The 16,751-nt window shown below is 34.8% G+C and overlaps 1 protein-coding gene across 3 annotated transcripts in view; it reads left to right on the top strand.

The window, feature by feature from the left end:
* Positions 1–16,751, top strand: part of RIT2 (Ras like without CAAX 2) — a 181,831-nt gene that overhangs the window by 46,922 nt on the left and 118,158 nt on the right. For all 3 annotated transcript variants that reach the window (XM_056513710.1, XM_056513711.1, XM_056513709.1), the window contains one exon: positions 11,671–11,727. In XM_056513710.1, coding sequence (XP_056369685.1) covers positions 11,671–11,727 — 57 coding nt within the window. The remainder of the gene's footprint in view (positions 1–11,670; positions 11,728–16,751) is intronic.

Raw genomic sequence — 16,751 nt, 5'->3', positions numbered from 1 at the left:
CTGCTGGTTTTTCATGGAATGGTCTAGGGTCACCAAATAGGGCTTCTGTCAGCCATCAAGTGAAGGTGATACATAGCACCATAAACCTGTGAGACAGCTGGTTCACCCCAGAATAAATGACACCAAGGGCAGAGAGTGCATTATGAAATACACAAAAGTGGACCCCAGAAGAATGAAAGACTCAAACTCTTCTGGGGCCTAAGTGCTTCTGGGTCATGAGTCATCTCCTTCCAACTGTAGAAAAAAACCCCCAATATTGTCAGGTCTTTCCATATTGCTGCTATTGAAAGCTTTAACATTTCTTATTCTCATGTGGGATACGAGATAGAATAGGATAACGTAGGTTTTCCCTGTGAAATTACAATCAACCTCTAGAACTTCTGTATGTGTTTTGCAGCTTTCTGACCTTTTCAGTGGCACACTAATGCTGTAATAAATCACCTCTTTTAGTGCCTGAAGTGCTACCTTTCACCCCCAAACATGTCTGGCAACTGTGCCTGCTGTCAATATATCACCATAATGTAGCATGTACATGTGTCAAGCAATATGAATGTTCTTTTGGCAGATGTCAACTTGTAGTCAAGTTTGTACTTGAGAGAGCAGGAAGAGGATGAGTGGCCTATTTCACTTTTTTGTCCTTGTACTTTGTAGTCTTTAATTTCTACCACTAACTTAAATATATTGTGCAAAATGCTTGTTCTCATGCCCCCTGCCTTCTTTCACAAACACAATTTTGTGTTGAAGGGATTGGCTAAGTCTCTTCTTAAAAATTTAATGGTTTTAATAACTTGATTTTAGATGCACAGTAAGGGAATGCATTCACAGCCAAATTTTATGTTGCAATCCTGTAATCTCAGAGCTTCCTCTCCATGTTGCTGTTGCCTTAGATTTCTTGTAGGTTTGGAAACTGAGGCAGAAAAGAGGCTGGTGATAATCAAAGGATTGTCTGGTAGCACAGTCAAAATCTCAAAACACCTTTCCCCAGATTCACAGAATCACATAAAACTTCCTCAGGAGTTTTTCAGTAATTACTATGTAAAGTGAAAGTAACAGGAGGCATAAGGGTTGCTATTGTCCTCTGAGGTAGCTCATTATTTCCCATTAGTTTTTCTCCAAATTAACTGCTGTTTTCTGGATCTAGAAACTCTCTTCTACCCAATTAAGCCCAGCCTCTGAAGTATTTAGAGGTTAGGATACTATATTCCTTTCCATTTCTTTAAAATTTTAAAGCTATTGTTTAGAACTACAGGATATTTATTACAGCATGAAATTTCAGTCTGAAATTTCAGGTCCAGCTTGGATGGGATTTTGAGATACCTCATCTAGTGGGAAGTGTCCCTGCCCAGGGCAGGGGGTTGGTCTTTGAAATCCCTTTAAGCCCAAACTTTTCTCTGATTCTATGAATCCTATTACCTTTGTGATTTTCATTTTCCCTGCATAACCATATTCTAAGTTACAACACAGAACATCTTCATCCAGAAGATCTCATTTTCCCAATTTCCAGGCTTTCTAATTGATTTGATTTGTTTTTTGGGAAGCAGTTTATAATTACCAGGCTTTTAGATTTGGGCATATTCATGTCTGGATGCAGGGGGAATAAACTGAGGAGTCTCACCCTTCCTAAATCTTACAGAAATGCTTTCAGTACAGTAGAAAAGAAGTTAAGAACTCATGTTGGTGTAAGAGTTAATGTGGCAGGTTTGATTTCGTTGTGAACTGTTGCCTAATTAGCTGAGAGAGAAAACATCTGAGATATGATAAGGAAAATATGTTGAGTGCAAAGTCACCTCAGCAGTGAGGAACACTTTTCCACTCATATAATACAAATGATGTGGTATTTAACTCCACTTAGAGAAGTGTAAATTGAAATATATGAGCAGGAAACAAAATGTAGAGGACAACATTTTGGGGATAATCAAATATTCTTGAGGAACTGAAATATTTTTGGGATTTTAGCAATATTCTGGAGTAAATTTCCCGACTTATGATGTATCTCCAAAAAATGCTTCCTTTTTTGTTAGTCTACTTCCTTTAAATATGATCTGACCACCGTGATAATTAATGGAAAAAAAATCTGTCAGATATTGAAAGAAATGATGAAAGAATGTCTGAGAAAAAGACAATATTTTAGATTTTGTTTACATTTTCATTGGAAAGGAAAGCCAGCATATTAAGCTACCTTAATGAACAGAGATTAAAAAAAAACGTACAAAAGTTTTAATTATCTATAAATGTTAATTTATAGTAGAAGGGTAAATATATGTAATTTACTATAAAATATATAACAGTGTATTTTAGTTAGTAAATCAATTTCATACTTTCAAAAATGTTGATTATATCAATCCAAACCAGTAAATTTGCCTTTATTTGGTATAGTTTCCTGTCTCAAATTTTATCTAAACCAATTTTCTCACGATGAAATATTTTAATTTCAATGGAAGTTCTATCAGCAGCAGGAAACAAAAAATCAACAGCACTCATCACTCTCTACTGGCTTCAGAAGAGGCTGGAACCAGGTGAAGGTCAATATCTCCTCCCAGGTAACAAGTGGCAGGACAAAGAAAAATGGCCTGAAATTGTGCCAGAGAAGGCTTAGATTGAATATTAAGGAAAATTTTCATTATTAAAAGGTTACAGCATTCTCACAGGCTGTGTTGGAGTCCTCATCCCTTGGAGGATTTAAAAGCCATGTGGATGTGGCACTTTGGGACAAGGGTTAGTGGTGGCCTTGCCAGTGCTGGGCAAATGGTTGGACCTGAAGGTCCTTTCCATCCTAAATGATTCCGTGGTTCTATAAACTTTCAAAAAGCTTATAGGAATCTGAATGTTTGAGAGAGGCACAGAAGGTTAAAGTTCAGATCACCATGGGCAAACAAGCACCTAAAGTCTGTTCAGTCAAAGGGAGTTAGTTGCCAACAGTATCTGTGAATCTGGATGTTATCCCCAATTCACTATAACAGATACATTCAGAAAACCTGGCACTGGAAAGAAAACAATGAATAAAAAAACCCCTTCTCTGTTTTAACCCTGAATAAGGATTTAAATGAAAGAGCTGTGTCTTCCTCTTTGATGTGTCATCAATTTTCCAGGCCATAGGTTTGATGTACAGAGAAGTTGGTACTACATTACAGAGCAGCAGCTACTCTCTCCCACTCACAAGAAAATACAGCTGCTGTCACTGCCAATTCCTCACTGCTTGATGTATGGGGTGTAATTTCACATGGAAGATACCATGGGAGCTAACCACTAGTTTATGCTAGGAAACCTGCAAAAGACCTCAATTTGCCACTACCTGAAACAGCAGCAAACCCAGCCTGAGCATCTCAAGTTATCATTACAGGGAAACATGTCAACAGTTAAAAAAAGAATGGGAGAGAAATAAATGTGGTTGCTGAGAGGTTTTTTTTCCCATTGAATGAAATGACTTAATCCTTTTCTGAAAGTGCTTTTCTCAGTGAAGTAATGATACTTGAGGCTTGTAGCAGCAAGCTAGAGCCTACTTGTATGAAGAACAACCTTATATTTCTCTTGCTTGCTGTATTCCCTTTGTAAAAATGAGATTTATCCATTGACTTTAATTGAAACGTGTCTGTCTGCAATGGTTCAAGATCAACTCTATTCTTCTCTGAAATAATATGTGAAAATGGAGTCTTTCTAGCTTTATTTAATGTATTCTGTTTTAAAAATCACATTATCCTGTAGCCTGCTTTAAAACCTATTTATGTCATTATATTTTGGATTGCTACTAATGGAAGGCTTAAGTTGCCATTGGATTTGCTAACTGAAGAGTAGTAGAAGACACATTAAGTTTTCTGCCTCGTTTTAACTTGATGGAAGAAACACAGTGGGAAAATGCACTAATGGCAGCATTTACCAGCAGTAATTTCTGTTTATTAAGGCATCTTGTCAAGTCACATAAGCTAAGCAGTGCAGGGAATGCTCAGTATTATTTTTGTGGGAGAATTTTTGGGAAGTGATTGAGAATGCACTACAGATAGTTTGTAAGTGGTAGCAACCTTCCTTATCATTGTCATTAATTTGTATCAGATTATGATGATGTCTCTTACGTGGGCAATAAATGCAACTCTCATCTACTTCCTTGTTTCCTTAACCACTAAATGGAATATTTAACACAAATTTTATCATGTGACTTGGAATTGAGTTGGGATGTAGATATGAATGGTAGTCAGAAGTCCTCAGTACAGCCATTTTCCACTAAAATGTGCTGATTCTGAAGACATGAAACTTCTCTGCCATGAGAGCACTTTTCCTGAATGGCATTTTTCCTACAAGCTTCTTGTGTCTAGGATGAAGTTTTTGCACAATTTCTCTATTTATCCTTCAGTCCATGCTAGAAAACTGTAACCACTGCCTAGTATTTGCCATTTTTCCACTAATGTCACCTTAAGGGAAAATAATGAGAACTCATATCTCTACATCTAACTATTACAGGAAAGACCAGGGTAAGAACTGCTCTGTGATTAGTGATTTTGATTTATTCATTCAAGATCATCCAAAACAAAAGATGCTTTACTACCTTTTCTTTCCACTCACCCTCTTCCTAATTCTTTATTTTTACTCTTAGGGAACACATTGCCTCAACATATAGGTTTCTGCATTGAGTCCTTTGTTTTATTTTGATGGAAGAGGAGTAATAATAAAACTGATTATTTTCCAAAGAAAACATCTGTCTTTCTTTGTTGCCACTAACTCCACTTCAATGTATTTTGATTACAGTTTGCTCTTTCTTTACAGTGGTAAGGGTTACAGTGGAAAAGGAAGAGTCCTCTGTTTCTGCTCCAATTGCCCTAGCAACTTGATTTTCTGTTTAAAATTTTAAACAGAAATGGGGATTTTGTGTGTTTACTTTTCATTCTAATAATATGGATTTTATTTAAAATATTTTTGATTTTAAGGCTATTCCTTTTTGAGGCCTTTTCAGTGAACTTTCAGCTTCCGTAGATTAACAAAACACGCACCAATTTAGAAAAAAAAGGAAAATAAAAAACCCTAAAAACAATGCTGCACCAGCATACCAGCCTATCCAGGATATTGTCTTACAGAAAGCTTCTGTATTTTTCTAGTACATCAGAATGTGTTTAACACAGAAATAAAATTCTGCTCCCCTTCATTTCAGAGCTAATGCTCAATAAATAATACATTGTAACACCTAAAAAATTAATAATTGCAGCTCACAGATCTTGCAGCATTCTCTCCCGAAATAAGTGGCAAAGCTTTTGGCCAATTCCTTAAGGGGTATGACAATGTTAAAATGGCTATATTGGGCCACAACAAAGCTGTCTTTAGGCTGATCTCCTGTCAGTGCATCTAGTCTGTAATGGTGTTAGGGGAAGAACAAAGCAAAAGACATTAAAACTATGCTTAGAAATCCTCACATCCTCTGGCAGTATGAAGACAAGTTCATTTTCATGGGGTAAGGCCTTTGAGTTTACTGCAGCCAGTTTTAAAAAATAAAAGTTTTGAATCCAGCTATATTCTTTACCATTTACTGTGTCATGGGGCAATGACACAAATAACTGTAATAAATTTACAAAAATACCTTATTGCTTGACAATTTGCCCTGTATCTCTAGGTACCTGCCTTTTGCTCTTTAAGTTTTCTGAAGTACATATAAAACACCCACCATTAGAAATCACTCTTTTTCTCATGCATCTTTTTGACCCAAAAAAATGCTCCTCAAATCCCACCCTTTGTTTTGTTCAGGTAACTAAACCTATGTTATTTATTCTAAGACATATTGTAATCACATGTAGCATTTGTAGATAAATTAAAGTTAGAGCTTTTTTCCATTTTCCATATTTGAATCTTGTTCCAGAAAATCCCTCATATGATGTCTAAAAATATTTTCTAATCCATAGCCTAAATTAGTTCACAGCTAATATTTCTCATTTGTCTCATAGCAAAATTTCTGTTTAATTTTAATAGTTCTTCCTTTTCATATTCTTTCTGACCTTGAGTAATTCAGCTTGCAGAAACCAAACACAGATGAAATATATTTCAGATTTTATTTAGAGAATATAATTTTTTTTCTCTTCTTAATAAATTTCATAATTATTGGTGTTTCCAAATAGTCAAAATTGCTGTGAGTGTTAATGCAGCTCATAGAGCTCATTAGATTTTTGAAAAATACTGTCTTGACCTCCTACTATTCACTGAATAACAGTGAAAAAGTGTTCTGAGTTGGGAGGAACCTACAAGGATCTTTGCAAAGGATGGTGCCCAGTGATCCCACCATGTGGCTGCTGACTCAAGTTCAACTTGCCACTGACCAGCACCCCGGGCTCCTTTCCATGGCACTGCTTTCCAGCATCTCATTCCCAGTCTGTCTGTACATCCAGAATTGCCCCACCCCAGGTACAGAATCCAGAATATGCCCTTGTTGAACTTTACATGGTTGGTGTCTGTTGGTTAAGATTCAACGGGCAGAAGAACAACTGCAAATGATGATTTATCTGATGTGCTAATCTGAAAATTCATAGTTATAAGGATGTTTGTAATTTTTCTTAGCTGATAAAATAGAAGCAAACATCCCAGTCTTCAGGCATGAACTTTTGAAAAGACAACATTTTAGAAGATGATGCCTAAGGGCTTGGGGGTATGAAACCACCAAAAGACCAGAACTGTTCAAGCTATTTCGTATTTCAGAAATAAAATAGCAGCAATATAATGCTTTCCTAGTTATTGAAATACTATATTTTTAATACAATATAATTTGTATTAATATGGAAGTGTTTAATGCAAGTATTAAAGAATAAAATCAGATGTGTTCAACATGCCCTGACCATGTCTTAGGAAGTTATTTAATGTTACATATAGACAGAGTCGAGATTGCATGCTAAATCTTTAAGTAAAACATATTTTTTTCATTATAATGTCTCTTCCTATGGTGCACTCTTTGTTTTCAGACTCTGTACTTTCTTTGCCACCTTCTCTATTCTAATAATACCTATGTGCTCTCTTCTTTTTAATGAACTTCATTAACTAATCCTCAAATCCACTGACTCTACCACATTATATTTTTTTAATGTCTGTCTTCTATGCTGGTCTCACTGAAACCTCAATGTTTATAAAAAGCACTAGCTAAGGATCCACTGGAAGGGTGGATCTAAATTAAAATAATGTGAATCAACCACATGGAATCACTGATCTCTGAGTTAGAATCACTGTGGTAATTTTGTTAGAATGTTTAAAGTGTAGGATTTTGTGATGAGGATAAAGATTCTGTTGGGAACAGATTGATTAAACCATCACACCATCACCCAGGAGAGTGTGAATATGTGGAAGTTCTTGGGTGAATAAGGAGGAATAGGAAGCTTGGGATGAGATATTCACATCAGGGATACTATTAGCATAACAAATATTGTGTAAGCTTGCACTGTACTCTCCAACCTTGAAAAATAGATGTAGGACTGCTTTCAAAGTTTTAGTGTAAATAAAATTTAGAACAAGTTAGAAGCAGAGTGGGATTCTATTCTATCTGCTTTCACAGTTGTAGGAGTATCAAAACATTTTTCCTATTGACTTGTGAGCCCACTCCCACATACATATTTTTAAGATTACTACTTTCTTTAGATTAAATTTGGTATTTCTGTAATGGTCAAAAAGATGCTTCAGAATAAATATGGGACCTCAGCCTTTTTCTAAGCATGGCATTTTCTATTCAGTGGTTAATAAAATATTTTTTAAAAGGGGTTTAGAATTATATTGAAAGTAAAAGACAAGATTAAATTTATTATTTCAAGAAAACATATATTTCTATGCCAGCATAAGTATAATACACAGCTTTTTAGATAGTTATGAACACTGGATGAGCACAAAAAAAAAAAAAACCTGAAGGATTTGATCTGAAGGATCTGAACCCCTTTCTTGTTTTAAAAAGACAGGATAACTTTAAAGTTGCATAGTTATTCATCTATGTCAGGTTTAAATTTGCTCTGCTGGGGCAACCTGCATTTGCTTAGCCACAGATGGATATAAAGAAGATGCTATTCATCTGAAACAATGATCCTTTTACTTATCTTTGCTGTTGTGTGATGTACATGTCCCATTTAAATGAAATGATCTTCACAGTGTCATAAAATATTCATTAAAAATTTTCAGACAACTTGCAATTCAAAATGTTTCATAGTATCTGCTATGGATTAAAAGGGTTTTGCTTGGCTTGATTTGTTTTTTTTAACCTTTTCTTAACCGACATTATTTTCACATGTATATGTATTTATTCAAATAACAGTCTTACCAATTTATTCTATTTTCACATCCTGCTTTAAAGCCACATTTTGTGCTTTGTGCGTGGCAAAAATCAGATTCAAGGGTTCCTAATTTATAGACCCGTAAAAATTTGGTGCAATATAATTTGGATTTCCAAAGGACGTAAGTCACAAAAGTTTTCAATGACAGTTTGAATTTGTTAGGTATGAGTGTTAATTTATTCTGAAGAATGGTAATGGATGAGGAAAGCCATGGGACCAAGGAGAATATTTTCAACACACGGCATGAAATACCAATACCATTTCCGTGTTAGTTTTAAAAATTAATTCACTCTGGAAAATGACTTTGGGGCTGATGAAGAAGCCATCATTTTCCAGCTAAGGCAGGTGTCCTGCTGGGGAGCCCAGATAGGGCTGGTTACAGGCAGGTCTAATTCCCCAGGCTCCAGCTGGGCTGTGTGGTTTCATGCCAGTGCTGATTGAAGGTCCTTTCCCTCTGGGAAGCATTCCACCAACTCCCAGCCATCATTCAGAACTAATTTCTGCACATCCAGCAGCCAAATCCGTGGAATACCTGGTAAAACTGGACAAAGCTGTTGTTGCACATCAGCTGTTTGGAGACTTCTTTGTCCTTCATCCTGCTGGTATAATGAATTCTTTTTTTTTTTTGCAGCCACAAATCAGTTATTCCTTTCTGTTAGACAAAGTGGCCAGCTATGACTGCTCTGAAAATACTTTCTGCATTAAATTGAAATTGGGTAGAGTAGAAAATGAAAATTCACATTTTAAGGAACACATGGAAGATGGATTGCAATTCCTGCTACTTATTCAACAATTTCCTTATCTTGCATTGTAATTCAGCGATCAAAAAGATCAGTGTACCTCAATTCCTCCTGTATCCTGTTCCTGCAAGAGAGTGCTAAATCCCCATGTGAGAGGTGAGAAAGACCATGAGGCCAAAGAAGCTCCTTCCTCTGATGATTAAAAGGAGCCTGTGAGAAAGGCTATCAGGGAAAAAACTGTGGGACAAAATGTATAAAGGAGGGAGCTTTTATTCATCATTTTCCAGGGAGATGAGTGTAAAGTGTTCTCACTTCATTATTTTGAGCACTTCTTTTGACACCTTTCTCAAGTTTTGTACCTCTCCAGATTGATTTTATATACAATCATGGAAACATAAAACCATTCTGATTGGAAAAGATCTTTAGGATCATCAAGTCCAACCAGTAACCCAGCACTGCAAAGTCCTCCACTAAACCATGTTCTCACATTCACATTCTTTTGGAACAATTCCACTTTTGCATGCCACAATAAAAACTTGAAATTTAATGCAACATGATGCTTTCAAATTATTTGAATCCTGGAGATTTGATGAGGATATAAATGATGCATTGACTCATGGCTGTCTCAGGTGAGAGGAAAAACATTTACCATGAGTTCTGCCTGTCGTCCGAGAAATTTTGTTTAAATTATAACTACAGATTTTGTGATGCAGGCATAGCTCCAAAAGGAAACAGAATGAGATCAGATGCAGAATACTTTGGGGTGTTTTTTTTTTTAAATAAAAAATTGCTTGGCAAGAGAAAGTAGCAGGTAGTGAAGCAAATTGAATCAATTTGTGGTACAGGACCTCAGAAAGTTGGATATGTTTACACATAAACCATATGAACAGCATCTCTGCTACCTGCCTCAGCTTCTAAGAGAAAGCTAGGCAGATCACATCAGGCATGAATTTTTCTTCATAAACCACTAACTCAGATGGAAGTGGCTAAAAATCTTTCACAATTTAAAAAAAAAAACCAAAAAAAACAAAGAAACAAAAAAAAAAAAAAACCAAAAAAAAAAGAAAAACCAAAAAAAAAAAAACAAACAAAACAAAACACAAAACAAAACAAAAAAAACCAAAATAAAATGGGTGTCTGTCCTGGAAATAAAACTGTCCAAACATGCACAGTGCTTAAAAGTAATGCATCTGAAAACAGATAATACAGAAGACATGAGTGACTGTTGTGAATTTATTGCTCTATAATATATGTGGACTGAATGAGCTTTTTCTTACATAGCTACCCTCTCTGGGTGTCTATGAATTTATAATGCTGCTTCTTAGCATTTATATTTGTCTACACCAAAGATGCAATAATTTATTAACATGCTAATAAATGTTTAATACTTCTTCTCTTTATCATTTTATAAAACTATCTCCCCAGCCTCTGTTTCTTGAAAATATAAGAAGGACAAGCATTAAACTAGCACAATCATGTTTGAAAAGTCAGTGTATTTATATGCAGATTTTTAAAATGTCTCACACCTTGCTCAAAAACTCTGTCATACATCTTGTTGAAAGTAGGAGAAATGTTCAAGACATTAGGCAAAATCTCATGTTGGATTTCATGTGTTGTGCCTGACATTTATACTTCAGGCGGGCTACTTAAAAAAAAAAAATCTATATATTTATTAGCTGTAGATGAATTTTAATGCCAGAAAGAGAAAAATAAAATGGTTTAAAAATCCACATAATTTTAAAAATTCTCTTTGACCCTTTTTTTTTTTTTCCTTCTATTTGATTAGAACTCACATATTTAATTTTTCAAAAGCTTTTATTTACAACTGTCACTGTTTGGGAGACACATCTACTTTTCAAATGATTTGAAATTCAAACTTATGAGGAAAAAACAACAAAGAAAATGTAACTTCCCATGTTCTTCTAATTACTGGTGATCTTACTGTAGTCACTAAATACCCAAATTTACTTTTGTGATTTTTCAAGGCCAGTGAACTTCAGATGTCATGTTGGACAGGATATGAAAGTTTATGTTTTTCTACATAATTTAGAATTTCACTTCAAGCTTGCCACATGTTCCAAATGGCAGAATGCAGTTTGTTTTCCTGAAGTTTCATGTAACTTTCCTAAAATTTCTGAAAGCAGTAAATATCCAGTCATAAAACATTTTCACGAGGAGAGAGGTTCTCTGGGTGGTTAAGAGAAGCCTTAATCTGCTGCATAAAATTTAATAAATTAGGTATCCTTACACACACCAGAAATCAAATTAAGTGCTCCAATTACTGACATTTTGTAGCACTGTGAAAACCTTTATGAATTGGCCTTGTAAATCATGTTTGTTTTTGTCATGGCAATTTTCATCTATGTGCAATATCAGATTAACAGTATTTACCAAGTGTTAAAAACGTATAAGATTTTAACACAAGAGTTGATACAATGAAGCTTAAAAGATAATAAATTAAGACAAGTAAAGAGGTTTAATTCACATTTTTCTTCATTTATCAGTTCTATCAATGTAAAGCAAATGCATTCTTGCATTTGCTTTCACAATCTGAGCTGACACTTGCATGAGTGAGTCATCAATGTGTTCTCCTGCCTGTTTCTATTTAATGGTGGTGATACAATTAGTTTTTCTTCTCTCTTTTTTTTCCTCTGCAGCAATGACAATGCAGTTCATTAGTCATCGGTTCCCTGACTACCATGACCCAACTATAGGTGAGTATAGATTTTTATTCCCTTCATCCCTTTCAGTTTCTCTGCCTGTGTGAGACATGAGACAGTGAGAAGCTGCTTCTAAAACTCTTTTAGATAGAAGCAAGATTTTCAAACTTTAGATGACACCTTAATTTTGTGATGGCAATTGAGTTGTGTCATGGCCTTGCCATAGATACTTCTTCCTGATGTTCTTTATGCAAAAATCTCTTTCAAACACAGGGTGCTGCATTCATGCACTGTAACTATTAATGTCATGCATTTATAACTGCAGAATATGAAACAAAATTACTAAAGAATGTGAAAACTACTGTCTGGAGTGGGGTTTGTTTGTCTGTTTTTTTAAGTTCTGTTATTTTTAAAGTTATTTCCCATAGTAAAGTCTTAGCTGACCTTCTCTAGGAACATAAATGGCTACTCAATTTAATAGAGTTGTGCTCTGGGATTACATATTCAGCTAACTTTGTTGGGTTTACCTACTTTATAAACTTTAATATTAACAGAAATTCACACATATCTACTTTGCGCTTTCTTACAATACAAATTTTTATCTGAAATAAAATTTAAATGCTGAGTGACTGTTAACTTAAGTGTGTTCATTCATGTCATGTTCATTCATTTAAGCATGCCTTTATTACATAGTTTTACTTATACTTGCATTTATACACACTACTTATGTGTAATATTTGATTAAAACAAGGAAAATAATCTGGGTCCACTAAGTGGAGAAGGCACTAAACCCATCCACATTTACAAAGATTTCCTTGGGGGAAAAAATAAATCAATTCCTCTCTGTCAAAATTTTTTTATTTTCTTTGAAATTTTCAAATATTTCAAACTCACCTCTAACTTCTATAAAACTACTGGATTGCTGTATATACAGAGCAAACAATGACAGCTTTTATTTTTATTTTTTCTATGGTCTTCCATATTTTCTGGATTTTAACTGTTGGTAAATGGTAGTAATTTTAACAATGAAAAAATGTATAAACTCTTCATGTCACTAGTAATTTTACAACTGTTAAAAAAGTGCCATATACCAATGGAATGTGCCAGCTGTAAAGAAGGCAAAACCACTGTGAAATTGCTGCAAATTCATTTGCTGTTCTCAGAAAAAAAAAAAAAAAAAAAAAAGAAATAATTAAATCTAATTGGAAAAGAGGAACATTATTAGTTATCGACATCATTAGGTTATGTACATACATCCATCTTTATTATTAGCTACCCACCTGCCATCAGCATTTATCCCTATATTGTATCACGTCATAACCTTAACTTATTGGTCTCTAGACACCACCACAATATGAATAATAGATAATCACAGAGAGAAGGAGAGCTTATGGTGCATTCTAAATACACACTGCAGGAATGCCTAGAGGACCTGATCAGGATGAAGGTCTCCTTGAGTAAAATCAACACTAAGGAAGGGGAGAGAGGGCAAAAGTGAACAGGGAATTATTGAATTGCATCTCACCCTGCTGGCTAGACACAGAACTGGAAGTAGGAGTTTTTTCTCTTTAGCATTTCTTTCTCAGAACATGATGAGGACATCCTGAAAAAGACTTATTGCTGTCTGGACTCCAAAACACATATTAAACAGAAAAGAATAATCTTGGGCTATGTATGTATTTCTGTTCTTGTGTAAATTTGTAGTAAAACTCTTTAAAATTGAACATAAAACCAAAAAAAAAAGAAGCAAGTAGAAGGAATCACTTGCTGCCACACCTATAACAACAGATACATGACTTAAAAAATTTATTCCTTTGAGATTATTTTTACTACTATTATGCTGCCGGTCTCAACTCACAGAACTAATCTTGTGCTTAGTTACACATCCACTGGTAAGGATATTTTTACTACTTAGACCATCAGTCTGAAAAAAAAAGAGGGAATCCAAACTGAGCACTCCCAGGGCCAAGACGGTGTTGATGTCAGGACTCACCAGAGAAAAGGTTGTTCCTTGTGTCATGAGGAAGTCATTCAGGATTGGAGCAGTGATTTCTCTAGTCAGAGTTTTGTTTCTCATTGTAGCCAAACTGCAGATGATGCAAAAATTGCGAAACAGGGTACATATGAAATCTACATTCAAGCTGGCTGAGAGAAAGCAGAGAATTAAACACAGTTTTTCTTGTCTCTCTGACATCCCTGCTCTCTCTGGATATCAATTTATTGCCTTTCCTTTGCACCATTTTGGGCAACTTCATTCCTCAGCAATTATAATCTTGTTTATGGAACCTATGGGCAGTCCTGAACTTTTATGGGCATATTGGCCTCACTTTTTTTTTGGGTACCTCTTTGGAAATAGCTAGCTCTGTGTACCTGCAGTTTTATTTACCTGGGCATTTTTAAGGAGCAGAGGTTTCTGTGGAGGTCACTGAATGAGTGATATTGTCCAGAAAAAAGTTCTATTATGTGTTTAAATGATAATCAACAGATCCCCAGTGTTAACCAAACTATTAAGACTACAGTTCTCTAGCTGAGCATTAACATGAAGTAGATTGTCTCATCTGCTTGACATGTACATAAGAATCTAATAAATACCTACCTATTTTTTTTTTTCTGATATTCTTGCACTTTTTATTACACTCTCTTTGTTTTCTTTTGTTTTTCTTTGGTGTGAAATTGTGCTGACATGACCATGATGTTTAACTGTGTAAATTTAACCAAGATTTAAAGAGATGGTGCTGACAGATTTGATGCTGCATCTCCTTGACATTGATGGGGCTTTTCCTAATTAATTCTCCTAAAACAAAAAGATGGGTCGGGGGTAGTGAAATAGAGGGGCCCTTGTAAACAGCATAATTGTCCCTGAAATCCCAGAAGTCTATCACTTTCAGTTTTAAGGGAAAGTTGTTGAAGATCCCGGGGCTACCAAAATATTGATAATTAAATTTTCATTGTCCCCTTTCAGCATTGGCATGTAAATGGTATAATAATTTCAGCTGTTTTTCGCTTCTGTAGATCCCTGTGACATAGTTTGTTGTCTAGGTAAAAATAAGTGACAATAAACTGTTCCCAAAACACACGAGCATAGCACTGATACAATCTAGTTCACATTCTAGTTGGAAAGCAGAGCCAAACCACAAATACACAAATACAAAAGTTGCATAAAACCATCTTGTATGGTCAATTAGGAACACATAAAAATCCTGAACCCAGGAATCTACAATAGTGTTTTGCTTTGACTTAAAAATAAATGGCTGGTAATTGGGTTTCAAGTTTTGTTTTCATAAAATCTCAAATTTTTCAATACCAAGAATTGTTCAGAATTTCTTTTTTTTTTTGTATAATGAACACATTTTATGTCTTGGTCTGCTCCTTATAGAAGCATACACATGGGCAACTGGCTTGTGAAGCTCCTTAGGTTTTTCTTTTCCTCCTTATTTTACTTGAATTTTATATTTTAACTATAAACTGATAAGATAATGAGCTTTAAGAGAAGAATAAATTGTCTTGTTGGTTTTTTATTATTTTATTTTATTTTAAATCTAATCCAACATGAGGCTATGGTGAAAAAACTGCTCAGTGAGACTGACCAGAGAATGCAGAGTCCTTTCAGTCTAATGTGCTGCCATATGTGCTTCCCCTTCCCAATTCTGCTCCTCTCTGAACACACAGTTAGGGATTTATCCTAAATGTTGTGCAGTAATAATCTTGCAGCTTTGAAGATGTAGGGTGTTATTTTTCACCTTTTTTTGTGAGAGTCCCCAGGAAAATGGACTTTCCCTATCATTCCTTCTCATTGTGTTTCACCATTATGTTACCAATGCATCAGAGTTTTATCTTCCTGCAATGACTCACATCTCCAGCAACGTGGTAGAAATATACAAGAAAAATATAATGGTGCTTTGTACTTGCAACTTCTTCTTCTGTTGTCCACTGACATTTCTGAAATATTACAGGGCATCTTGATCACAAAAGCTGCTGCAGATACTTTGAAGTGATGCAGAATTTTTGCTAAAAAAGATATTTCAGTTTCTACATTATGGGATAGATATGTTTATAGTTTTGTATGTTATACATACCTATGCTTCAAATGTGTTAATTTTGATCTTGAAAAGGCCATGCAAATAGGTCTAGAATTATTTACATGGGTTTTTTCTCTATATTTGTGAAAGGAATACCTACACTTTTGAAGAATTTAATGGATGTTGTGATGCCATAAAAGTGCAAGATTTTCTCAAAGAAGATTATTGTAAATTTATTTGAAGGAAAAGGCTGGGTTGTTTTTTCTTCTTTTTTTTTTTTCTTCTGTTAATGTTTGCTGGTTTTTGATTTGCTTTTCTAAGTACACAGAGCATTTTTATTCCAATAAGAGTTTATTGGAATAAATTCCCTGTACATTGTGGAACAGACATAAACTGTCAAAATAAATTTGTACAGTAAATATTCCCTTCAGATGTCAGAAACTTTCCTTTATTTCACCTGATTGTCTTAGTTTGGAAAATCTGATAAGATTTTGAGAAACTCAAACTGCAGACATCATGTATTGATATAAATAAGTGTGCATACACATAAATGCAGAGATAGATGTGCCAGTATTCATTTAAAATATAGAGCAAACATTGATTAAAAAGTTAAATGCTACCTGAATTGCTAATTTTAATGGTGTCACTTTGAGTTTAATGCCAGTTCAAGATCAAATGGGTATAATGGTTATATTTAGGCTTGCTACAAGCATTGCAATTCAAAATTTTGAGACAGAAATATATTACTTTTGTAAGTAAAGGGGAAGGGGAAAATTAGTATCAGACTTTATGAAGCAAAAAATCAGAGCTTAGCACTTTGTGAAAATGAAATTATTTTAGCACACATTTAATATTTAATTGTAGTCAACAATGGGCATAAAATCCAAATGGCAGTGGATGTGATAATTTTCTGGAACGAATGGCTAAGATCAATTTACAGTCTGCACAGTCTTTGGCAACATCACAGAGAGTTAATGCAAGTGGAGTGTCAGGAAAGGAAGCACAGAGCAGAAAACTGGACAGGCTCCAAGATGCTCATTAACCATGTGACTAATCTTA

The sequence above is a fragment of the Oenanthe melanoleuca genome, chromosome Z (genome assembly GCF_029582105.1).
Source record: "Oenanthe melanoleuca isolate GR-GAL-2019-014 chromosome Z, OMel1.0, whole genome shotgun sequence".
Taxonomy (NCBI): domain Eukaryota; kingdom Metazoa; phylum Chordata; class Aves; order Passeriformes; family Muscicapidae; genus Oenanthe; species Oenanthe melanoleuca.
The sequence above is the reverse complement of the archived record's forward strand: the minus strand, read 5'-3'. Positions and strand labels throughout refer to the sequence as shown.